The sequence below is a fragment of the Triturus cristatus genome, chromosome 1_2 (assembly GCF_964204655.1).
Source record: "Triturus cristatus chromosome 1_2, aTriCri1.1, whole genome shotgun sequence".
NCBI lineage: Eukaryota > Metazoa > Chordata > Amphibia > Caudata > Salamandridae > Triturus > Triturus cristatus.
The window spans coordinates 640,468,453-640,493,737 of NC_140580.1; the positions used below are offsets into that span (position 1 = coordinate 640,468,453).

The 25,285-nt window shown below is 44.7% G+C and overlaps 1 protein-coding gene across 1 annotated transcript; it reads left to right on the forward strand.

Moving 5' to 3' along the window:
• Positions 1-20,319: 20,319 nt before the first annotated feature.
• LOC146867768 (uncharacterized) lies at positions 20,320-23,910 on the forward strand. Its single transcript, XM_085607785.1, has 3 exons — positions 20,320-20,795; positions 22,729-22,806; positions 23,636-23,910. Exons 1-3 carry the CDS (start codon positions 20,384-20,386, stop codon positions 23,713-23,715), a joined length of 570 nt encoding a protein of 189 aa, XP_085463911.1. The 5' UTR covers positions 20,320-20,383; the 3' UTR covers positions 23,716-23,910.
• The last annotated feature ends 1,375 nt before the right edge of the window (positions 23,911-25,285 follow it).

Here is a 25,285-nt window from a genome sequence, read left to right on the forward strand (position 1 = left end):
GGAGATCAAACCAGGACTCAATAGAGTCCTCTGGAGCTGAAATACCCTACTCTGGTAGGGGGACGGCCTCTGAGATACACCTGGGACTACAGCATCCTGAGTTGGAATGCTCACAGACCGGTGAAATGGATGGTAAACTTTCTCTTGAGTAGATGAGCTAGGGGCACCTGACAATCTGTAAAAATGGTGTTCCAATGATTGAGTACTACAGTTATGATACTTTCCTGAGTGGGTGCGGTGGCCGACCCCCCCTCTCCCGCCGTCAAACTATAAAAGGAGACTTGGCAGAGCATCCTAAAATAGGAGGAGACTAACCTCTAATGCCTGCTACACGTTGTTGCTATGGTTTGTTTAGATAAACATTATAGGGCAACAGATGCTTTATGGGAGAAATTATGGGGTGGGGGAGGTGTAGTTTGGGGAATAGGAGACATTTGCACTGGTAAAATTGTTTTATTGTTCTATGCATACATTTCGTATTCTAAACACCTACAAAAGATCACTGATGACTCCAAGTCCATTGGAAAGTTTCCTTTATCCTTTCCGCTGACTGCCAGGGGCGAACGTACTAGACAGTCACTGTAGTGCCCACATCCCCATGATGGCCTGGAAAATGAATTGTGTAATAGATAGTATCAAGAGGTCTGCTGTCCTCCGCTAAGCTAAAAGCTCCAAACCATCAATCCACATGTTGAAAGAAACTGACATTCTGGGGTCCTGCTGCCACTCACTGTGTTGCTTTGACTCTGACAGGGTCTTTCAAGCAGCATTTACAGGGGTTTCATGGGTTATCCTCAACATAGATTTGAGGGAGTGGAGGGTCTCCTCAAAGAAAAACAATATATTTTCTAAGTACTTATGTGGTGCTCAAACTACCCACTCCTACCCAGTAGACGATTGAATTCATTATCCTGAACTTCGCACAAGGGATACACATCATAGGAGGTGGCTACAGCACCTCACCTAACCCAGACATGTATTCCGCTGGGCCTCCCACACCAGGCCAACTGCAGTGAGCTAGGTAATTTCAGAGCTGGATCAAATCACTGGGCGGTGTCATGTCTCCATTATAAGGACTACGCTTGCACCTCCATGGCAAACAAAACACTCTCCTGTGTTGACCTCCATATGTTCTTTAAGACATATGGCCGCCAGGTAAATGCAGCACTATTCTCTCTAATGGTATTTTTGATTGATCACTACCTGTAGTTGATTTTAGGGCTACCGAGGCAAGAAAAAGACATGTTTGTCATCTCAATGCTTGGCAAATTTCAGATGACTAATGCTCAGCATATTTTGTCAGCCCAGCTCCAATCCTATTTTGACATATATCAATGTACTGTGGCCTTAAATTGGAACGCTATGTGTGGCAGGCAGGGCCATCATGAGGGGCATAGTGAAAAGCTACATCAGACATAAAAAGAAAGATGAACTGAGCAAAATAACTGCTCTCAAAAACCAAATCCTGTGCCTGGACTAGTAATGTTTGTGGAGGATATTCTCCATAATCAACTGGTGCTCTCTCAGATCTCATTATGGCAACTCTCTCCAAAAGACGCCCACCAGTATTTGCGAGCATCAACAAGGCATGTGTATGAATAAGAGGACTAAACTGGGAAGCTGCTTTACTGGCTAGCACCAGGGAAATGCCCTCCAGTATAGTTCCTGAGATTTTGGACCTCTTTTGCCAAACAAGATGTTATTCCTTGGAGATAACTTCTGTGTTTGTCGCATAATATCAAATGCTCCATACTAAACAGCTGTGGCTCAAAATTAACAGACCGGCTCTATTCTGTTGCAAATTACCCAAGTTTCAATGTTGCCAGCCTCCAGGAAATATTTAGACATGCCTATTACCATAAAAGAAATAGATGAGGCAATACAAGTGATGATCTCTGGCAAAACACTTGGCACCTGGCACCCCTTGAATATTACCATATATTGCGGAACATCCTTTTCCCTCAACCACATGCACTCTACACAGTGGTAACCACAAAAGGAACCTCCCCACTTTAGCTTAATATGGATACTATCTTGGTCATGGCTTCATTTAGGCTTATATCTCTAATCAATACCAACATTGAAATATTTGCAAAAGTTCTTGCCAATAGGCTTCAACGAGTTCTGACCACCCTCATTTACCCAGATCAATGTAGTTTTATGCAACTGCATGCGAGGCATACATGTTTTGCAATCCTGCCTCAAACATATAGAAGGTCCTTGTGCCCTCCAGCTGATAGATTTTGGGAAGGCGTTTGATTCGGTTGAGCAGGCCTTTTGGGCAAGGTCCTAGATTATATGGGTTCGGGCACGGTTACGTTGGGCTACGCTAGATGGAACCCTTAGAGCAAGTTCAAATAAATGGTATGATGTCTGACCCACTCCCCATCCAGTGATGCTCCCGGCAGGGCTGCCAAACATTCTCTTTGTTCTGGCCAAATATCCCCTGGCTACAACAGTGACTTGTGATACCCAGACAGAGGATTGGGGATGGGAAGATAGGAGTGAGGAGATAATAGTGCTCTATTCAGATGATGTCATCCTGTGTTCAGGCAATCTAGCGTCCCACTGTTTATAACTCCTAGATCTCTAGGAGGAGGCTTCTGCTTTCTGAGTGAACAGGAGTAAATCCTTGCTTGTCCCACTTTGTGGAGACAGCAAGACCACATCATGGCAGACAACCCTGGGCTGACATGGACACTTAGAGCCTGATTATGGGTTCGGCAGTGTAGGAGCGGGGCAGCATGGCGCCATTCAGTTGCAGCCCTGCCAAACTAGTGTGCGCACTGCCCGCTGATTGTGGCTTTTTTAGTCACTGGCGGGTGGTTCTTTGGCATTCCCATGGCAGTGCCTATGAAATAATAACCGCAATTTAAATGTTAAAGGCAGTACCTGCATGACATGGACAGGTGCAGTTTCTGGGGTACACACAACATGTGCCCCCCTGCATGCACCCCTTGGCCGTGAAGCAACAGGGTGCCCTGTAGGCCCCCCCTTTGTTTTCTCTCTGCCCCAGTTTCCATGGCAGGCTCACCGCCAGGAAAGCCATGGTGGAGAGGAAACTCGTAATATCGTTGGCCGGACCGCGACAGTCCCGCTAAACATATTGCGACCTCACGACCACCGCACCACCACCAGGGATCTGAGTTACCTGGCAGTTGCGGGGGTGTAATTGTGGTCCGACCGCTCTAGTTGTAATAGGGCGGTCGAGAGATCGCCACTGCCGCACCACTGGCACTCCCCGCGAGTCTGGTTTTCCTCTGAGCACCAGACTTGTAATTAGCCCCTTAATCTCTCTATCTTTGGAACCAAAATGGAAACAGACCCTCAAAAATTAACACAGCTGCAGCATTAAGGGTTCACCTATGTAAAATGATGAGAGTCCCATAATTCCTGTACACCATCCAAAGCTTTCAGCTGATGATCCAAAGCCACTGGTTCAGATTCCTCACATCCATGACCCGCTCCTTCCGATGGGCAGGTTGCCATTCCGGTATCACCCTAGATATATGCCAACACTCCCTATATGTGGGAGAGATGGGAATGGCCGACCCTCAGCTATATTACAGAGCTGCATAATTCCTGGTCATCAATGATTGTTGAGCAGGTGGAGGGTGAAGCGCCCCTGTGTTTCAAGCGGAGCTCTCCCTTCTGGGTATAGGTGGTGTGATGGGTATACTGTATGTCACTCTTATTCCTCAGAATCTCCCTGCAATCACCAGGGTGGTCTACATAAACTGGCATCTGGCACTACGTTCCATCGGGTAGGAAACTAAGTTCATGCAGCAAACCCGGACATGGCAAGGAAAACCACTCCACCACTTTGCACATCGAGAAGGTTTTCCCAAGTGGGAATTATAAACTTGGGGGACTTATGTCAAGGGAACCACATCGGCTAATTTCACGGCTTGCAAGCCCATTTCTACCAGTCACTCTCTAGTTACAAGGCAAGAATAAACATGTACATATAATGTTTCTCTTCTTAACTCACCATTTTTGTGTCTTCACCACATATATATATATATATATTGTTTCCAAGTTGCCCTGATGTGAAGATGCATGTGACAGGAAATCATTCTTCCAAATCCTTTATTAGAAAAACCAGCACATTCTATTCCAATCTTTTAAAAGTCTTATCAGTTTAGTAGCACCCAGTTCCTTACTCGTAGGCTTTTCTGAAAGACACAGATGCATCAACACATACACTCTCGAATCTGCATGCTGAATGGTGATTGCCCTCCAGTGGGCCTCTCAAGTAAGGTTCCGCTTGGCAGTGCATGCTGGGAATAGTAGTCTGTGTAGTGCCAATATTTCTTCCTCCAGTGGGTTCTGTGTTCTTGAACAGATTAATCTTTTTCACATTTAATGCTCTCCAGTGAGCCTCAGAGTACAAGTTCGGTTTTCATTTGCAAATCTCCTGTGCTGCTTCCAGTCTGATCATAGTTACCAACCCCTGGGACACCATTTTGTTCCATGTAATGGTGGTGCAGTCTTCCACGGCTGGACTTCCGTGTATTAATTGTTTCCAAGTTGCCCTGATGTGAAGATTCACTCAACAAATTATTCTTCCAAATCCTTTATTTGAAAAACCAGCACATTGTATTCCAATCTTTTAAAAGTCTGACACGTTTCTTTGACCCCAGATTCTTACTCATAGGCATTTCTGTGAAGTCACAGATGCACCAACACACAGACTCTCCCATCTGCATGCCGAAAGGTGATGGACCTCTGGTGGGCCTCTCAGGTGAGTTTTACCAATCAAATGAAGCTTTATTCGACTATACAAGTCATAAAAGCATTGCACATAAAAAATTAAAAACAATACAAAGATTTGAAATCCAGGTGGAAATGTTTGTACAAAATGGCAAAAAGACAGAGAACGTAATCACTATGGTGCATTTCATAACTTGCCAAAGGTAAGAGCATAAAATTCGGTTTGTAAACATTTGGAACCATGTTGGACCCCATATATCACATCAAGCCCACATGCACCCACACGATTGGAAAAATATTCTCATTTACATTTTTCATCCATGATTTGCCCGGATCGGATATGCCACATCCACCTCAAGAATGTTGCCACCGGGATTGCATACCTAGGTGATGAGTCAGTACAGAGAATTTACAGAGCTGTGTTAAATGATCTAGTACCCATATTCCTATAAGTCTGCGCCAAGCATTCTTTGCGCGGGCCAGCATAGGCGGTATAGGCAAACAGCACATGCGAATATGTTTCTACGTGTTTGACACATTTGACCTGCTTCACCGCTACCACTTTGCCTCACCTCCCGGTCCCGTGAGTGGGATCACAACACCCAGCAGCCCGAGTGGTGCTCACCAGCATCAGCGCCAGCGCAACGCGCCAGGAGGCGCATAAAACCGCGGCTGGCCTCCCGCAAAGCGGGAGATTCATCGCATCTGACCTGCTTCACTGCTACCACTTTGCCTCACCTCCCGGTCCCGTGAGTGGGACCACAACACCCAGCAGCCGGAGCGGCGTTTACCAGCATCAGCGCCAGCGCAATGCGCCAGGAGGCGCATAAACCGCGGCCGGCCGCCCGCAGCGCGGGACGTGCGCGGGCATGCCCGGGCCGAGCCCGGGCCAAGGGGGCCCCATCCACACCCGGAGGAGCCCGGAGGAGGCTGGGCCCCCCCTCTAACAACTGGCCCTTCATCACATTCCTCAATCTCACATCTATTTCCAGGTAGTGTCTTTAATTACATTTTCTGCCTCACGTTCTGTGTGCAGCGTGACTGGTACCTATTGTTGTGGCGGCGTGATTACTCCGACGTTTATAAAATGAGTAATCCTGCAGTGATTAAGAACAAGGGGGTCAAGGGGACTTTGTACGCCCTTTATAATGAGGGCAGAATCATTACTATGCCACGAAATAGAACTAACAGAGAGGCGGCTGTCTCTAGATCCTTTATCTCCACCGAGGCGATCCTCATTAGGAATACATAACCCGGCTGGTACCCCTCAAAATTCAAACCTTATTCATTCTTGCTCATCACCACTTAAACCGGGGACAGCATCGGCCGCCCTGGATACTGCAGCCCTTGCACATGATGACTTGTCAGCATTATATACTGATACCTCTAATGGGCCTCGCATAGCCTCTAGGGCTTGGAATTCCCATCTCCCTACAGAGGGTATAAGGGCCAAGATGAAGGCGAAGGCATCCGCAAACCGTAAGAAGGGTGCGGGCCCACTAAAACAAAAACATCAAAAGGAGTCTCAGTGTAATAATCAGTCCAAATCTGTGGTGAGGACCTGCTCCATAGGCACACAGACCACGGATGCTTCATTGTCCATGCAACCCTACCCCTTGGAGGAGGACACTGCTACCACTGCTGCTGGTGTGACCGCTCTGGACTCCGCTCTTGAACGGATTAGGGAATCCATAGATAGGAATTTTGCCTTATTGGATGGTCGTTTAAAGCATTTGGATGGCATATTCACTAATCTGTCTGAGCGGTTAGAGTTGTGTTCCACCCCTGTGAATTCCCAGGTACCTATGGAGGGACAGAGCTCTGGCAATGCTTTAGACCATCTAAACTCAGCCTTGGTTCCACTGGAGAAATTGTCGGCCATGACATCGGTCATCGAGGACCTGCTGAGCAAAGTACAGGGTGTAGGTATAAGTAGCACACTGCTTAGCCGCCCAGGAAGCACATTAAATGATGGAAGAGCAGCCAACCCCCCTTGGCAGATACCCTACAATGAGCCCCAGGGGGAATTGTTGGACACAAGGGTGATCCTAACTTAAATCATAACACGTGCCACCTCAAATAGCACCCAGTACGTCTCAAAGAATGCCCAATTCAGGTGCTACTCCCAGGGAAAGGGACAGGGCAAACGGAGAGGGGGTGACTTTAAATTTACCACCAGAAGCCACACACTACACAATACTATTGGCAAATGTACCACAATCCACCTCTAAATCAATTGAATCTTGGGAGTCCTTACGTAATAAGACTTTTGGTTGGCTCGGATCTAAAACCGGCCTAACTGATGTCCTATCTAGCGTATTTAAAATGGTTAGGAGAGTAGGATGGGTGCGGAAAGTGATAAGAGGATCCCGAGCGACTGTATTGTCCTCACATTTAGAACACCAAACCATATATAAGAAATCTTGCGCCGAAAGGGCTCCATTCACGTAACCAATTATGGCATAAATGTACTCCCTCTGGGTTACTTCTATCCTCCCACTAACTACCCTCCTTATGTAGGACACCAGATGCAGACCCCGGCTCATCCCATGAATCGTATGTATTATTCTCAACCTAGCATGCCCTTGCTTAATAGATTTGAGGTTCTTTCTTCCCTGGAAAACAAAGATTGACTCAGTAACAGTAGCAGTAACGCGGTCCAATGTCAAACCAGGGGAATACCCTTGCCATGCATAGCCCTACAGTAAATATCAAGCAAGCTGATACCGAGGCAAGAGATACCGCTAATAACTGCAACATTCAGAATGGAATAACTCAATCTACTAAAAGCATCACTCATAGTGAAACATCAAACAGCCGTGATGGCCCCTATGTCGCCCCTTCTTCCATTAATAGCGCATCTCCGTCTGAGCCTAGAACTTAAGAAATGGAAATCCTGTTTTGGAATGTGGCAGGTCTCAAAGCTAAATTGACTAATCCTGCCTGGCTGGAAATTATTTATAAATTCGACATCATATGCACCCAAGAAACCTGGACTGATAATATTTTACATATTAATGGTTACAAAACATTTTTCAGCCCAGCGGTCCCTTCAAGCCAGGGGAGGAATAAGGGTGGCCTTTGTATACATGTGTCCTACAGGCTAAATGTATGCAAGATAGACCTCGTGGAGACCAAGATCCATTATCAGGTGCTTAAAATTAACCTAGATAACACTCATTATTTAGTCTTAATACATTTTTATAATAATATACCCGCTGCGGATACCCAACACATTTTAATGCAGCTGCAGAGACAAGATCCAAAGAAGTACTGGCAAAGATTATTGTATAATCTGGGGCGGGGATTTCAATTGTGGACCCTGCCCACATACCATAGGAGATATTTTTGGTATAGATCTAGATGATGTTAATGATTCGTCAAATTTTTTGCATTCTGCTCCCGGTGATCTATTTAACTTGCTAAAATATGCTCTGGATCTGGGATTTTCTAATAATGTGTGCTCACCTCCAATTCCTTTTAGTAGGACTTTTAATGGACGTGGCCTGTCTTCAGTTATAGACCACATATTAGTATCAAATAGATAAGCAGACAGAACACACAATTTTAAAGTACACCCCGTCGCTTTAAGTGATCACTACCCCATTAGCGTTCTCCTAGATCTTCCCGCCAAGGTGTTAACTAGTTAAACAATGGCAATTCACCCAGCGGAAGATATTGTCATGAATAGACAAAATGGCTATACAGTCAAATGGGCAGGCGTAAACTCATCCGAATTATGCAAGCACCTTTTATTCACTTGTAAAGACGACTTCATGGTCTGCCTCGATGAAAATGCTAACAAATCTGATGTTCTTAGCTCCTTTAAAAACATAACTCAGTCCATAGAAAATAGACTACGAGTAAAATGCGAAAAATGGGCTGATAAGAGGAGCGGTTGGTTTGATTCTAAATGTTTACAAGCTCATGCAGCCTTGATAACTGCCTTACACAAGCCCATAAAAGATCGAGGGCTAGATTAGCTTACAAGACGTAAGTTGGCCATAAAGCGTGAATTATGGCAAAATCTAATACGAGCATCACACTTGAAAGACACGAAAGGCTTCTGGAAGGCAGTGAATGCCCCTTTTTTTGCCACAGGTAATTCGCCCAGCATCGAAATTACAATAGGGTAGGATTCATGGGTGACTCACTGTTTTGGCCTTTCTAACAATCAGGTGGATCCCCAAAATGAAGAGGCCTTAAGCATACATTTTCCAAACCATCTTCCAATTGAAATTGATTTTGATACCCAGGAGGTGATTTTAGCTATAAATGAAAGCGTGGGTGGTAAGGCCCTGGGCCCTGATAGCATACCAGTGAATTTATTTAAATCAAATCCAGGGCTCTGGGGATTCCTGTTAGCCCTGGTCCTAAAGGCCTGCTTTACCCTGGGTTTCACAGCCACCTGGACGGAGTCGATACTTGTCCCTATTTACACGAAAGGTAATAGTGACGACCCGTCCTGTTACAGACCAATATCTTTATTGGACTCCTTTGCAAAGGTGGCCGGGTGCGTTATCTTAAACCGTCGCCAACTTTGGGCGGAGGAAAAGGGCATAATTTCGGAAATACAGTACGGTTTCCATCAAAGCGTGGGAACCGTCGAGCAGAGTTTGAATCTGGATTTACTATTAGGAAAATATTTACAGGCCAAAAGGGGGAGTTTATTTTTGTGTTTTGTTTATTTGAGTTCAGCTTTTGACTGCGTCAACCACCAGAAGCTATGGAGCATTTTAGAGGCCATGGTGGTCGATACACCTATTCTAAATTTCTTAAAACAGTCCTACCTAGACGCTAGGGCCCGGGTGCGCTATGGAAGAGGTGGTGAGCTCACAGAGCTTACCTGTAAAGAAGGAGATGAGGCAGGGTTGTGTGTTAGCACCCCTCCTGTTCACTCTTTATATTAATAGCCTGGGAGTAAAATTAAGTAGTGACTGTCAGGCTTTACCATGCATAAATAGACGACCAATAGGAGCATTGTTATATGCGGACGATGCTGTCCTACTGGCCCGTACCCCCCTTGTTCTACAAAATGTGATCTCTTGCTTTTATGCCTATATGCTAGAGCTCGACCTCCATGTAAATATAAAAAAACATTTACAATGAAATGTTGCAAGCCCAGTATTTAGTGCAGAGAATTCTTTATTGATAACAGGAAACTCGAATTTACAGCTCACTTTTCATACCTGGGCATTGTATTTGAAAAAAGGGGTCTATGGGCCAAAGCTATAGAATCTAGAAAATTACTATTTTGTAAAGCAACTGGTGCATTGATTAACTTTGCCAGGAAGTTAGGGAGGTGCCCAATTGCTGATCTATTAACTATCTACAAAGTTAAATGTACACCCGTTGCCATGTATGGAGCAGGCATTTGGGGTCATGCTAACGTCAAGTGCATGCAGCTAGTTGAAAATAGGTTTTTAAGATTTCACCTAGCGGTCCCTTACAGTACAGCCGTATCTATATGCCATGCTGAGCTGGGTTTGCCCTATCTTTCGGATTTGATCAAATTGCAGCCTATCCTGCTGTGGCATAAGGCCTGGACCGGTATTTCTACTGGTCTAAATAGGGACTTGATCAACGATTGCCTGTCCCTTGATGGGGCAGACCGCATTCCCTGAGTGACCTATGTTAAAAATTTCTTAGAGGACTTAGGAAACCCCGAGTACTTCTCCAACCCTAACAGTATGAATAATGTTACTAGAAATAATTTAAAATCATCATGTTTGGATCACTTGGAGTCTATTAATTTTGCTAGTAATATTGCAAAACCGTCAGTGAGAGCACACCAACTACTTTTGATTCAACCAGGAATACAACCATACCTATTAAATACTATAGGAGCTTATGACAGGTTGTTATTGACCCACTTACGCCTTGGAATTTTTCACATCAGGGTCACTTTTCCAAAGCTCAACGATTGGTCTCGCTCTTTATGTTTATGTCCGTGTGATAACATCTCTGTACAGTCAACAATTCATGTTATGTTTTTCTGTAAATTTTATTCTATGCCCAGGAAAAAAACAATTTTACCTATTCTAAAGAGGTATGGCCTCATACAATGTCGATCCGCCCTCCTAAAGTTGCAATATCTGAATGATGGACCTGTGACTGATTATATTGCCAAATATTTGATAGGGGTGGTTAGATACCGGATGACAATGGATGGTCCCGCTCTTTTTTAAATTGTTTCTTTTTAATATACTTTTATTTAAATTATCTTGATGAAATGTTTGTCTTTTTAACATGTACTGTGCTTTTATGGTTTAATATTTTTTTAATAGAATAAAGCGTGTTCTGATTCTGACACATGTGTGGCATTTGTTTGTCCCAGTGGAGGACCATTTGGATGTAAAGCACTTTAGGGGCAAAGATCCTTATCTAAGTTGGAAATAGAGTTTCCGGTCCAAGGGCTGTGTGATGATATCCCAATAAAGTGTGAGCCTCGGGTGTGGTTTTATCTGTAAAAAGGACCCAGGGAGGGAAGTGGAGTCATCGTGCCTAGTCTCTTCATGTGCAACCATTTCCCAGTAAGTTTATTTGAGAATGACTTTTGATGGGAACACAGGCGTGGAAGGGGAATCCCACAAATATGATAAGCCCATTTTATTAAAAAGACTTCTCAAGTCTCACAACCAGCTGATTTTATGGAATTGATCCATATTGATAATATCCATTAGACCCTGAACATATGGAGCCAGTTCCGGCGTACACCATATTCTATGCCAGAACAGAATTGGCCGTAACCTGGCAAGATCCGCCAAAGCTTTCCTGCCTAGATCATTCCTTAGGGGGAGTGTACTCTGTGAGAGGCTAGTTCTCGCACGCAGGAACGTGTTCTCGGCAATTGTTAGCTTGGACATGTTCTCCAGGCCCCACAGCTCAGCCCCATAAAGGACTTAGCTCACCACTGTGCTTTTGTAAGTTTGAAGTACCGAGCTGAGGGGCTTTGCCAGGGAGATTTTTAATTCCTTTCTCAGGGTACCGGCTAACTGCAGGTGTTTTAGTGCCATGGCTTCTATATGTGGCTTGCACCTCATGTTCTTCTGTAGTTTAATGCCCAGATAGACAAATGCATCAACCAGCTCCAGGGGAAGCCCATACATCCATCGTCATTCTCCCCTTAAAGGATCTGTGCTCATTGAAGGCCATAAACTTTGTCGTAGAAGCATTAATTTTTAAACCTCGCAAAAGACAGAACTCTTCATAATGTTGGCGTGCACGCTGTAATTCGCTCGGGGTTTTCGAGCTCATCAGCGTGCCATCTGCAAACATTAGAATGGGGATTTTTCTTGCAGCTAAAACATGTTTGTTAGTGTGGATGGCAGCAAGAAAGCTCGTGACTCCATTTATAAAGAGGGAGAAAAATGTGGGAGCCAGCAAACATCCTTGACAAACCCCCTTTTGTACAGGGAAAGGATCTGTCTTGTTAGCTGTTGCCCCCCAGCGGATCTGTGCATAATTTTCCTCATGGAGGCGGTCAATCAGGGAAAGTAAGTCAAGTGGCATCCCCATCTCCTTCAGGACCTTCCACAATTTTTTCAGTGAGACCAGGTCATAGGCAGATTTAAGATCGATAAAGGCAGCATAGATGCTGCCCTTGGTAAGAACTATTATTTGCCAATTTATGAGGACAAAGCGAAAGACCTGGTCAATTGTGCTAATTTGGCCCCTGAAGCCTGTCTGGAGAGGGGTAAGAATGGCGTTTTCATCTATCCAGGCTTGAACCTTGGCCAAAACAAACTGGGCCACCACTTTTTGTGTGGAATCAATTAGGCTTATTGGCTTGTAATTACCAGGCAAGGATTTATCTCCTTTTTTCTATATGGGTATAATCTCCGCCCCCGCCAGGTGTCCAGGATAAGGGCTCCTTGGGCAATGACATTAGCAAGTAATAATATGTATTTGGCCCTTTGGGTCTGTCCTGCATAAAAATATCTTCAAGAACACAGTCTTTCCCAGGGGCTCTGCCTCCTGTGAGTGCTCTGAGTGCACAACTAACATCTGTCGACAAGGTAAGGTTGCAGGAATGGTAGACTATCCTCAGCTTTGTCACAGGCATATTGTGTGGCGAAGTGGCTAACCCACACATCAGGGTCGACATGGTTTTCCGACGACTGTGCTAATCCTCCCCTACCCCATTTTATGACATCCCAGAACCACTGGGAGTTGTTTCTATCACAAGCATGTTTTAAATCCTGCCATCTATCTTCATCCCAGGCTTTTTTGGCACAATGAATGGCTTTCTTATAGATAGACCTAGCGGTTGGCACTCTGGCCACGTCACCCAACTTGATTGCTTCACCAAGGGCGCTGCGGGCATGTCTACAATCGAGGTTGTACCAATGATGTTTTAGCTCAGTGTCTTTCACCCTAGCCTTGCTTGGTTTTTGGAAGGATTCAGAGAGACAACCCACTGCTACCTTAAGCTCTCTAATTCCTTCTGTTAAGTTTTTGATTTGGGCTGATAATGATCTGTGTGTGGTCGGCTCACTGCATGTAGGATTTGTATGCGTGTCTATGTTTTCGCTAGAGTGATCAACTTCATTGCTGGGGCGAGAGACAGAGCTTAAGGGTGAAGGTGCTGTCCTATTGAGTCGTCTTTTTATCTTTGGACCCCCTTTTTGTACCTCGCTTCTCATTTCAATATGCTTATCTGAAGTATCTGCATTGCCCAAAAGTGGGGCATAACTGTTACTACAAAGGAAGACAGACAGATTGTCTGCAGATGCTTGCCCCTCTATAGCTACATTGTCAACTGTGCTATAACTTGAGCTTGGGGCAGCTAGGGGGGTTTCCTACTCTTAGCTCTCTTAAAAGTTGATCGAATGCGGCCATTAGAGATGCTGTGTATAGGACTTGCAGGGGTCTGTGTGCTGTGTGCAGGAATGCTTGCTGTATTGGGATCAAGGAGATCTTTATATTCGGATAGTAGGCTATCAATAGGGTCCTGCACCAACCCCCATCAGTAAATTTCTGGGCTGATTTGCTCTTCATCGCCATTTTTTTAGTGGCAGCCTTCTGGCCCTCCTCATTGGCTTTACTCTTTCCCATTATAGAGCTAGCACTCGTCACATGGAGATATTACTTGTAAAGACACCCAGCCAAATAGAATAATAAGGTAACCACTGTATAGGCAAAAGGATGCTCAAAACAGTACCTTTGTCCTCAGCTGAATGAGCAATTTGGTAGGGGCGAGAGTGACAGAATGTCAAATGACGGGGTGACCCAGCCCGGCCTCCTCCAGGCTCTGACGAGAATGGACGGGCCCTCCATGCTGAGGGGCCTGACTGTGAGCTTTATGTGCCTCCAGACGCAGGATGATAGGGGCGACCGCCCCGAAGGCTGCTGGGGATTGTAGTCCCAGCTGCCTCCTCGTTTCTGCAAAAACGGGCTCCCTCGCTGTGGGGCCTGACCGTGAGCTTTAGGCACCCTGTTGCACAGGATGGTGGCGGCGACAGCCGCAAAGGCTACTGGCACTTATAGTCCTGTCTGCCTCTTCCTGTGTGCAAAAATGGGCTCCCACTCTGCGGGGCACGACCGCGAGCTTTATACGCCTCCAGGTGCAGGATGGTGGCGGTGACAGCCGCAAATGCTGCTGGGCTTGTTGTCCTGGCTGCCCCCTCCTCTCTACAAAAATGGGTGAGTTTGTACTTGGCAGTGCATACTAGGAATAGTAGTCTGTGTAGTGCCGATATTTCTCCCTCCAGTGGGTTCTGGGTTCTTCATGGAGAAAGCAAATCTCAAGCTACTAGCAATCTAGAAACTGATGAACAAATGAAAATAAAGGGCCAAATTTAGATTGATTGTCCTTGCTCTGTCAGGATTTCATGAAGGGACATACAGGGAAAGAGTCACAAATGCAAAACTGTTCAATTCTGTCTGATGGTTATACAAAAATACGGTTGCATTGGAGGCACATAGGGTCATGAACAGACAGTCTAGTTAGAGCCAGTAAAGGAAGCACAGCACCTCCTGGTTACTATACAAATGCTGCCAACTATCAAGATGGCACTTGACAACTTGCCATTTGTTGTATGGCTCCCTTTCATACGTAGTTCATCATTGCACTGAATACCCTCCATATGTGTTGTGTTTTTTGCCTTCCCCTAATCATGTTTCCCCTGGACTTTTTTTGCCCTACCTCTTTTCCTTACTTAGAATCCTGTGCTCCAGGATCATTCATAGATTTGACTCCATCTCTACAGTTGTTTTGCCTGATTGTCCTCTGGGTGCTTGTGGGCCTCTGGATGATTGCTGGTGACCTGGGGACTCGTTATTGCCATCTCCTCTGAAGTTCCCACTGAGTTCAAAGTGCCTTCCCATCCTGTGAAATCTTTCATGTGTGTTTTCCATATATACTGATTGTCATTGTGTCACCTGTTATTACAGGGCCTTAAGCCCCTATTCTCAGATCGCTCATCACAACACTGTCCACTCCAAGTGTGTTGAGGGAGTCTCCTGTGATGTGCCCCCGCTGACATGGTGTGCCTCTAACTTGCCTTCCCTTACCCTTATGAATGAATGAATGAATGACAGCATTTGTAGAGCACACAGCTACTCAGGAAGAGTGTCCCAGCACTAAAATGACCCTGTCAAACCATCTGCAGCCATCAACAGCAGAAGATCAGGATTAAACTGCAGCTAGAGAGGAGAAGAGCTAAATTAATAGCCAGGTCTTAAGCATTTTCCTAAAAACGGCTTAGTCGGTCACAGATCTGAGGGACACGGGAAGAAGGTTCCGGGCTTGAGCTCCCTGAAACCCAAAAGAACGACCACCTGATCGAGTGTGGAGAATCCTGGGAACGGATGCCAAGCTTAAATTGGAGGATCTTAAAATTCTAGACGGGACATAATGCGAGACTCTCCTTCTGAGGCACTCCGCACCACTTCCATGAAGGGCCTTAAAAAATAGAACCAGAGTTTTAAAGCTGATCCTCTTTTTTACTGGGAACATGTGCAATGCCTTAAGATGCGGGGTAATATGAGTCCTGGGCTTAAGCAGGAAAACCGCTCTGGCTGCTGCATTCTGGACTTCCTGTACACGGTTGAGCAGATTCTCAGGGAGACCCTTGTATAGGGTATTGACATAGTCCAGTCTGGAGGTAACCAGTGCCTGGACTACAGTCTTCCTGTTCTCAAATCCAGAAGGGAAAGAAATTTCCTGAGCATCTGCAGCAGCCCAAAGCAAGTGCCCGGTACCGACTGGACCTGGGATCTCATTGAGAGAGTATCATCAATCAAGATGCCCAGATTTTTAACATTGTTTTGCGCTGTGAGAGGAAGTGACATAACCGCAGGCCACCAGTGTTTCTACTCATCAAGGGGAGGGAAGCCAAAGAAGATGACTTCAGATTTATCTGGATTACATTTAAGCTGGTTCCTCCTAAGCCATGAAAACAGAGAGGCAGGTGCTTATCTGTTAGCCCTCAAAATCAGCTCCCTTGTCATAGGTAAAAAGGAGCTGAGTATCATTAGCATAAGAGATTATGTGTGTGCCACAAGCCTCCACCAGCGGTGCCAAAGGGGACATATATAAGTTGAAGAGGGTAGGGCTCAGTATCGAGCCCTGAGGATCTCCAACTTTCAGACTGGGAATAGAGGCCTCGAAAGGAGGAGTCCAAACTTCCTGGCCTTTATCCTGAAGAAAGGAGGAAAACCATTCAAGAATGGGGCCGGCTGATCCAGAGTCCCGCAGCCTGTCTAAGAGTCTGTAGTGGGGGACATGGTCAAAGGCTGCAGACAGGTCTAATAAAATCAGAATGGCTTTGCCCCCCTGATCTAGCTTCTCCTTAATATGTTTCGAGAATTCCAGCTGGTCGGTCTCTGTACTATAGTTGGGTCTGAAACCCAACCGGCTCGGGTGGAGAAGAAAACATGTTTTCAGCGTATTCTGAAATCATTGTATTGACATACTTTTCAAAAACTTTGGAAACAAATGGCAACAGTGAGATGGGTCTCAAGTTTGCCGGTACTGTGGGGTCAGCAGAGGGCTTCTTTAGCAGGGGGGGAATTTTGGCACCTTTTCAAATGTCCGGCACAAGGCTGGTAGTTAGAGAGGAGTTAAGTACCTTATTAGCCACAGGATTTAGTGTTGTGGTCACTGCTATACCCCTGTTTCCTTAATCCAGACTAATAGAGCAGGGTGTTCACCAGACACACCTGTTGGGAAGTATTTATGAGGGCAGTAGTGGATTTTCCTCTCAGTCCAGAGCCTTTGAAAAACACACTAGAGATATAATTTCATATATGAGCAAGTTCTATAGATTAAAGGTAGAGACTGGATGAAATGACTAAACTGCCACAGCTGCATTCTGCATTGGCTTGCTAAAGGAATTGAAAGATGCTTTGTGTACTACTTGTAAAACGACCCACAATGACTGAAACTCAAATAGAATTATTATTTCAAGATGGAGCACAGCAACAACATTGAAAGACTGAAAGATGAGGGCGGGTTCATAAATCACCTCTCAAGTAATTAAAAATGTCCCCATTAATGGAGGGAAAATCATACAACCTATGCAGATTGGGAATTTGAAAGACTTTTAACCAAGAAGAAAAGAATTGCAAACATAACAATGGACTATAGCTCTAATGTGGTAAATGGGGGCATTTCCTAAAATGCTGTACCCAGGTGCAGGAAAACTACTCGACCTATGCTTGATTTGCAAACCTCCGACAGGTTTTTGTCAAAAGAGTTTGCACCTTCAAAAGCACATTAATATTTACCTCTTTAAGTTATAATACCTAATAGGCTATGCACTATTTTGTCTCTAATTAACTGTGGAGCATCTGATTGTTTTATGGAGTGTATGTTCCAGAAGATGGCTCCAATACCTGTACAGTACAAGAGCTGCTCAGAACCTATTCAAAAGATGATGGGAAACCCTTAAACTCTGAAGATATATCAGAAGCCACTTTTCCTATTCTATTGGTCACTTCTGAAGGGTGCAAGGAATCTGAGACTTTTAATTTGATTGATGCCCTATCTTTTATCATTATAGTATGGACATCATAGCTATGAATCCATTATTCTACCATGATTGAAAAAATCATTTAATTAAATTCTCATCCAAAAACTGCCATGAAGAGTGTTTTCCAAAAGGAGATCTTAAGAAACAGCAGAATCTCTCATGCCTGGAATTCCAACAGGAAGATGTATCATTATATGCCCTTCCAAAAGTGTGTCAAGACTTAGCTGATATCTTTCATAAAGACCGTATTCCCTGCTGCTCCTTGGGGAGTATGGTTTCCCATTGCTCTAGGTAATTTGGCAGTGATTCCTCATGGAAGGATTTATCCTCTGACTATCAATGAAGACAAAGTACTCAGAAACTATCGTGAAAAAACAAAAAAAAAAGGGTTCATCGGCCACTCAACTTATCCTGCTGAGAACCCCATCTTTTTTAATACTAAATCAGATGGAGCCTACATCTGATGTATTGTCTACTGTGAACTCAACTTTACTGTTCTCTAATATCACTTACCTTTGATTTAGGTGGATCAAATACATTTCTTCCAGACTCTTCACTACATTTGATGTGTGCAGGGTGTTGAATCTGGTGCAGAAGAGGATAGGTGAGATGCCAGTAATTATTTGGTTAATTGATTTGAATTTTGCCTGCCCTGCTGGCTCTCGTAGGGTCATTATGGGCCCTGGAGATATTCCAGCAAATATTTAATAAATGTATTCATTTTTGCCTCCTCCCACCACCTATAGGGTCCCCATGGGCCCTGAACTGGAGGGGCACCAGCAAATATTTTAGAATGTATTCGAATTTGCCTGTCCATCGACCACCCATAGGGTCCTCATGGACCCTGTAGGAACACCAACTTAGCTCCTCCTGTGTAAGGACTAGCAACCAATAGTTGTTTATGCATGGGCACACTACTGTTGAGTATTTAAGATAATGATGATGGCTTGTTTTACAAAAGCTAACATGCCCTAGTCTCATTAACTTCCTGTTTCATGTTTATTGCTTGCAGGTACACAAAACGCTGTGTCATGCACAATACTGAGATGGGGAGAAGTCTGCAAATTAGCTGACAGTGTCACCAGAGTCCTAAGCTAAGTGCTTCTGTTCGTTCTAAGTGCTAACACACAAAGCTAAAGAAGATGGCCACAACAAAGGAGGTTCCTGCCATGAAAGTGGCCAGCAAGGATAAAAAGTATGTTCCCAGTGCCACCTCTGGCATCATTCCCTCATTTGTACAGAAATGTGATGTAACTGCTGCACCCTCCTCTTCGTAGAGTGAGGCTTAGAGGATCACTCCTGCATCACTACCAAAACCAAAGCCCATTTCTCTCAGTGCTACAGTGACTGCAGTCAATGGAGAACAGTGAGTCTGAAATGAAATGTTCCCAGCAGCAAACCAAATCTTCAAAGGAAAGTTAACAATAGGTTTGGGAATTTCCTTGTCTCTGCCTCCTTCGTTCTGTTGTATCTGAAAGTTTTGCAATCAGTGCTCCAAGACTTATATACTCATGCAATATAGTCTAATATAGAGTCTTTAATGTTACCTCATAGTGAAATCTAAGTAGAATATACAGCATGGGTCTTCAGAGTTCAGTTCCAAGTTCCAGAAAATAGTTCAAAGTTTGTTTTCTTCAACAACACAAATTTCAGGATGTTTTGGGGGAATTCTAAATGTCCATCAAAGTATCCTTTAGGGAGCAAAGGTTTTCAGCAAGGAAAATGTGAGATCAATGTAACATGGTTCCCGTTGCAGTAACATTGTACCATAATTGCCCCACAAAGGATGCCCTGAACCATGAGGATGGTTATACCTAATACTCAAAAGAACGATGGATTAAACCCAGATCTCTTGACTGGGGGTGAGTGGTTGAAAAGTTTCAGGACTCCGTCCACCATCTTGTTGTGTTTGCATTGGTTAAACAGAACCATCATCATCAGCAGATATTTATTATAATGTCTTTCAGCATTATCTTATCAGACTTCATGATACAAGTTAGTCTACTATGAAAGCAGGGTTAATAGTATTCTGGATCTGGTCACCCAGACCCGGGTAACCAGCTACATCCATCTTTCTCTGAATTAGTGGAGTCATTCTGAGAGAGGGACACCAAGGCTGCCCAGGAAGGATGTGGAAGAAGCAAATTTACTTCTGGACATATTTATCTCATACAGTTTATGTTTCACTCTATATTGCAGCAAAACTGCCTTCTCAGAATAACTAGCCACATTTCTTGATTAAGAACTTGTTTAATTCTCACAAAAGATCTTAATTTCTTACTCGATCAAAAATATTTGAGATTTTTGCATAGCATGGTTTGGGTTTCACACCCTCCCAAACCCGAACATTCTTACAGTAGTCATTAATTACAAATGTCACAAACCCTATTCACAAACTCAGTGTTATCACGTTGGTTTTAATTGCAAAGGTGTGGTAAGGAATGCGTCAAGAAGAATTGCTCTGCCTTCTAGGAAGAGTGAATGACAATTGATAATGTTCCAATATGTGACTTTTGAATTACAACGTGACAAATTATGACAGGCTCTTTCTCGGGATGGTCATGGCCCCATCCCTACGGGTGGCTCTCTGTCTCAGGTATAAAAGCACTGCATTGTGGATACAGCAGACACAGATCAGAGAATTGCTCTTCCAGTGTTCCTTTGAGAGCAAACCCTGCCATACCTAGAGAACCATGTCTGCCAAGGGCGGAGGACACCACCACCAGCCCCAGAAAAAGCCTGCAGTCCCGGAGCCGAGCCACCCCGCCTGCCTGCCCAGCCAGCCAGGCAGCCAAACGAGCCAGCCAGCCTCCCAGCCGAGCCAGCCCGCCTGCCTGCCCAGCCAGCCAGCCTCCCAGTCGAGCCAGCCCGCCTGCCTGCCCAGCCAGCCAGGCAGCCAAACGACCCAGCCAGCCTCCCAGCCGAGCCAGCCCACCTGCCTGCCCAGCCAGCCAGGCAGCCAAACGAGCCAGCCAGCCTCCCAGCCGAGCCAGCCCGCCTGCCTGCCCAGCCAGCCAGGCAGCCAAACGAGCCAGCCAGCCAGCCTGCCCAGCCAGCCAGCCTGCCCAGCCAGCCAGCAGAGCCAGCCAGAACACTGCCATGAACGTAAGCACTGCCAAGCCAAGGCACCCATTACAGGAATCCTCATTTATTTATACGTGATTTAAATAAGGACACACAAGGTCATTGTTAGTATTTATTATTTCAAATGTATGTAGAGCACAATCTAATGGACTATTAGCGAGGCAGGATCGATACCTTGTAGTAGAAGAGTATGGGAGCCTTTCACGGACCTATTTTCACTTGGAAGTTTGCCTAAGCTGCACACCAGCATCACTTACAAGTAAAGAGTCCATTTTATGATTCATAAAATAAGAGGATGTATTTATGAATGGATTTAAATCATTCTGTTATCATTGTATGTGTTAATTCGTCACATGGGTGAGTTTTGAGCATTCCATGGGGATCTGGGGCACCCACAGAAGTTAGTGAACACTCACAAAATTGCAGATCTGTGGGTATTCAGATAACCTTTTCTCCAGGTTAATTTCCAATTAATAAAAGGGCCGGAATTGAACAAAAACTAATAGAAGATATACAGTTGGCTAGGGTGAGAAAGGGGATATAACGCCTTAAAGCGTAATAAGGGTGTAAGGGAGGGAGTTTCTCCAGAGGGAACAATGTCCCCACACAGTAAAACGAGATCAATTCAAATGATGAACTTTTGCTTACAATTTGCCATTCGGAAATGTACACCTATTTTATTTTCAAGTGTGAACATGTTCATGTGTGTGATTTCTCTTGGAAAACTGTGAAAGTGGCAGTTTCCAGGCAGCACACCAAAAGTATCTACTTCTTTTGCCAATCTCGAGGTCCTATGTGGCAATTAATATCATGTATTGCTTTACAAAAATGTTAGACATTCATAAAGTGTTACAAGGTCAATTGAAAGCAAATTAACTAATATATATAGAGAGGGAGTTCTTGCTCACAAAAATGCTTTTCATTCAATAATACCACAATGGAAATGTGAGCAAGGACTGTCTGAAATGAGCTGATTGACAGAAAGTATGAGTGTAAATAGCTCACACTGGTGCACTTCGGAATGTATAAATACAAGAAAGAAGGTCATACATAGCTCTGGAACAGTGGCATTGGGTGATAGGAGTTGAGGGGGGCTCACCAGAAACAAAAATAATATCTAAGAAGGTCTTCTCACAGCATAAGTAAATGCATGCAAAGACTTTACAGGAGGACCAGAGCGAAATCTGCAAGAGAACTGAACAATAAAAGGGGGTAATAATACTACAAGAACAAAGACAGAGCTGAAGACCATGCAGGATAATGTGTTGCACCATGCCGGAAAACTGCAGTCTAGATGACAAGCCAGCCTTATGCAATGTTCTTCTAATTCGATATATTTGTACCCTCAATAGGATCTTGGTCAGAACTATTGTGTGGTAGAACCTCTCAGGAGAAATACTGACACTGGATGCACTTGGGCTTACTCCTAAGGGCTGTACTGTACCTTCCGAAGTGAAAAGACTTTGTGGACGTCACATGCAGTTTCTTTTTAAAGAAATGGCCTTATTCACACCATTCCCTCTTCTGACCTGTTTCCACCACTCAGAGTCCTCCGGGTAATAACTCTTATTATTTGTCTAGTACCTGAAATGTGGAAGCAGTCTTACCCTGAGTCTGGCATGACCATTTACATCCTGTTGAATTCATCACCAGGGGCATAATATTTTCCTTCCTGGTTTCACTGCCTGTGCCACGTGGTATCAGAAGCTCACAGGTGATCAGGGATGGGTGGAACATTATATAGGAACAATGTTGGTACCGCGTTGTGTTCTGTGGTGTGTTGGAGATGATCCGTTCTGTTAACCTTGCTTACCCTGTGATATGAGTTACACATTGCCCTGCACTATTTTGAAAAACATTTCATCAAAGTTAGAGTATTAATTTTGAACTGAAACAACTGTACATCAGTCCCAACCCTCTTAATGTAATAATAGTTGTTATTGTTTTATTTCAGCGCGTAGACCAGTTCAGCACAGCGAGGGCCGGGTAGTTCGGCAGTGCCAGGACGAGGAACAAAAACGTCCTGAACCAGGTATGTAGTATATACAAAATTGTTGCATTAATATGCGCTCATTGATTTTTGCAGTAAATAGAATGCATGCGTAATATGGTCACCTGCTTTAAGGTACACAGCTTCCTAATATGCATGAGAAATATTATGGTTCTGGTGTCAACAACCAATTTTTCAGACCCCGTTGTGATTTTATATTTGCATCTAGCACTAATATACTTATATCTGCTCCTGACATGTAGCACCTTTCCTGGAGCTTCCTGTACTTTGGACTTTCATCTGCTGGGTAATTGTACAAGGTTTATTGGTAAAATGTCTGTATGTGTCAGTATGAGTACTTTCTTTGGTACAATACTCCAAACTACTGAGAGAGTGGATACAGCAGGACAGACGTCCTCCTTAGAATTAAGCCCAATGCTGACAAAGCTGCAAAGGGGACAATTACTCTGCTTAACATGATCTGTTGGCGTTGACAATAAGTGGTTGTTCTCCTTAATAGTTTTAACAGAGGCACCGGAAGAAGAGATAGTTTTCTCGAAAGGCATTGGGGATCATTCTGAGGATGGTATCTGTACTGCTGTATTCATTGGAATAAAGTGCTTTGGAACTAAGTTTACGTGAATAAAACACGGAAAACCGGAATATTTTTGTTCGTCTTGTGCAAACTGCTAAAAGAGATGGACAAGATTGATTATGGAAATGTTTACTTGGAGTTACATGGGCCCCACCTATAGGCTGTGCGCCTTGATTCTGTTGAACTACACAGTTCAGCAGGGATTCTTGAAATATATCAACCCTGACCATATGATAAGCATTCAGGCTTCCTAACCTCATGCCATTTCTTTTCCAGTGGAACCTCACACACCATGCGTCCCGGAGCCCTCCCACGAGCAGCAGAAGCCAGCCCACCACGGTGGACGCAAGCAGTGAAGGTCTCAGCACTCACAGCCCAGCACCTTCCATCGCGCCATTAGAATGCGTGTCTTTGGGAAATGTTTCAAAACATGCACCATGTGAGCTACCTCGGCCAGTGTCTCGATGGCGGCACACCTGTTTACACCTCAAATTGTATTTATGATTGCTCTTTTGAAAAAACACCAGTATTAAATCAATTTGACCAACTAACATTGTCCACGGCTGATTGCTTTGAAAATGAACCACTATTGTGCACTGCTTACTGCACTGCTTGGTAAGATCTCCTAAGACAAGAAAGACAGCCTTGCTAGGTCACCCCCAACACCTTCAAGAGAAACATAATCGGAGGTGGTATGAGGGCTGAGAATACTCTGAAATAACGCCCTCCTTGTTGGCAGTGGGGTTGAGCTTTGCATGTCTCTTGTCCTGGCTCAGAGGCCCCCCAGTTCCAAAGGAATCTGCGACTTAGTTGCCTCAACTTTAGATCCTGCCAAAGACTTAATTTAGGGATTGAAAATGTGTCCACTTTTCTCTCTAAAACGTTTTCCGGAGTGTTTCTGCATGCCTCTTGATACTCGCTTATTTAAAAGTGCCATTTCCTGTGTTACCTGACCCGCTGGGCCTGTAAATACAGGCACTTTTCAAGGAGCACAGTACTCCCACGCCAACCAGCAAAGAACCTCTTGGGCGCAGTGGCTGACAGCGCTGAGAATATTTAGGAACCTTCATTCCTTGGCAGCTAGTGTTTCTGCGTGCTCTGTGATAGCACAGGCCAGGGACCACAGGCAGAGCCTCGCCCGGGACATTTCTGCTCCTTGAACACAGTTCCAGGCACCTTTCACAGCGGTACCCCATAAACACCCTCTTGTTAGGGGATGCAGTCTGGGGTGGGCTAGAGATGTGAACTGCTTTTCACATCAGACTTTGATGGAAAGCACAGCAGTGGAGCAGAGATGGCGGACAGAGCAGCTGTGCATGATTACTGTCACTCACTTGAAGCTGGAATCTGTTTGTATCTTTCTAAACTCCTCCAACATCTCACAAGACGTAGAGGCAGGACCAGCAGGGCTCTCGAGACCCTCAAGAGATCAGTGGTGGTGCACCAAGGAAGAGGCATGGGAGACACGTGGAAAGAGATTAGCGCCCACACGTCACTGGAGGCGCCTTATCCCACTGAGCAGCAGCCCTGGCACAGAGTAAAGTACTCCTAGAATGCAGAGCAGCGCCTGCATCCTCAGCAGCATTCAAGCAAATGAACAGCAGCACATGATAACATACCCAGTCATAGCATGCACCTGGCTAATAATGCTGCTAGCACTTGACAAGCTCAGCTGCACTCTGGCAAATTAGGCAGCCCAGGTATATTGAGCATGGTTCTGTCGTGTTGGGCATAACTGTAGATGTAATAAGCATCTCCCTGGCCCCATAACCAGCACAACGACAAATTGAGCAGAATATTGAATATGATGTTAATTAGGCCTAATGTTAATGGCAAACCCGTCACATAGTTAACAGCATCGTGTTGTCATTGACTCTATCCTTCAGTAGGAAGCATCACCCTAAAGAAACAGGCGGCTAAGGGTGA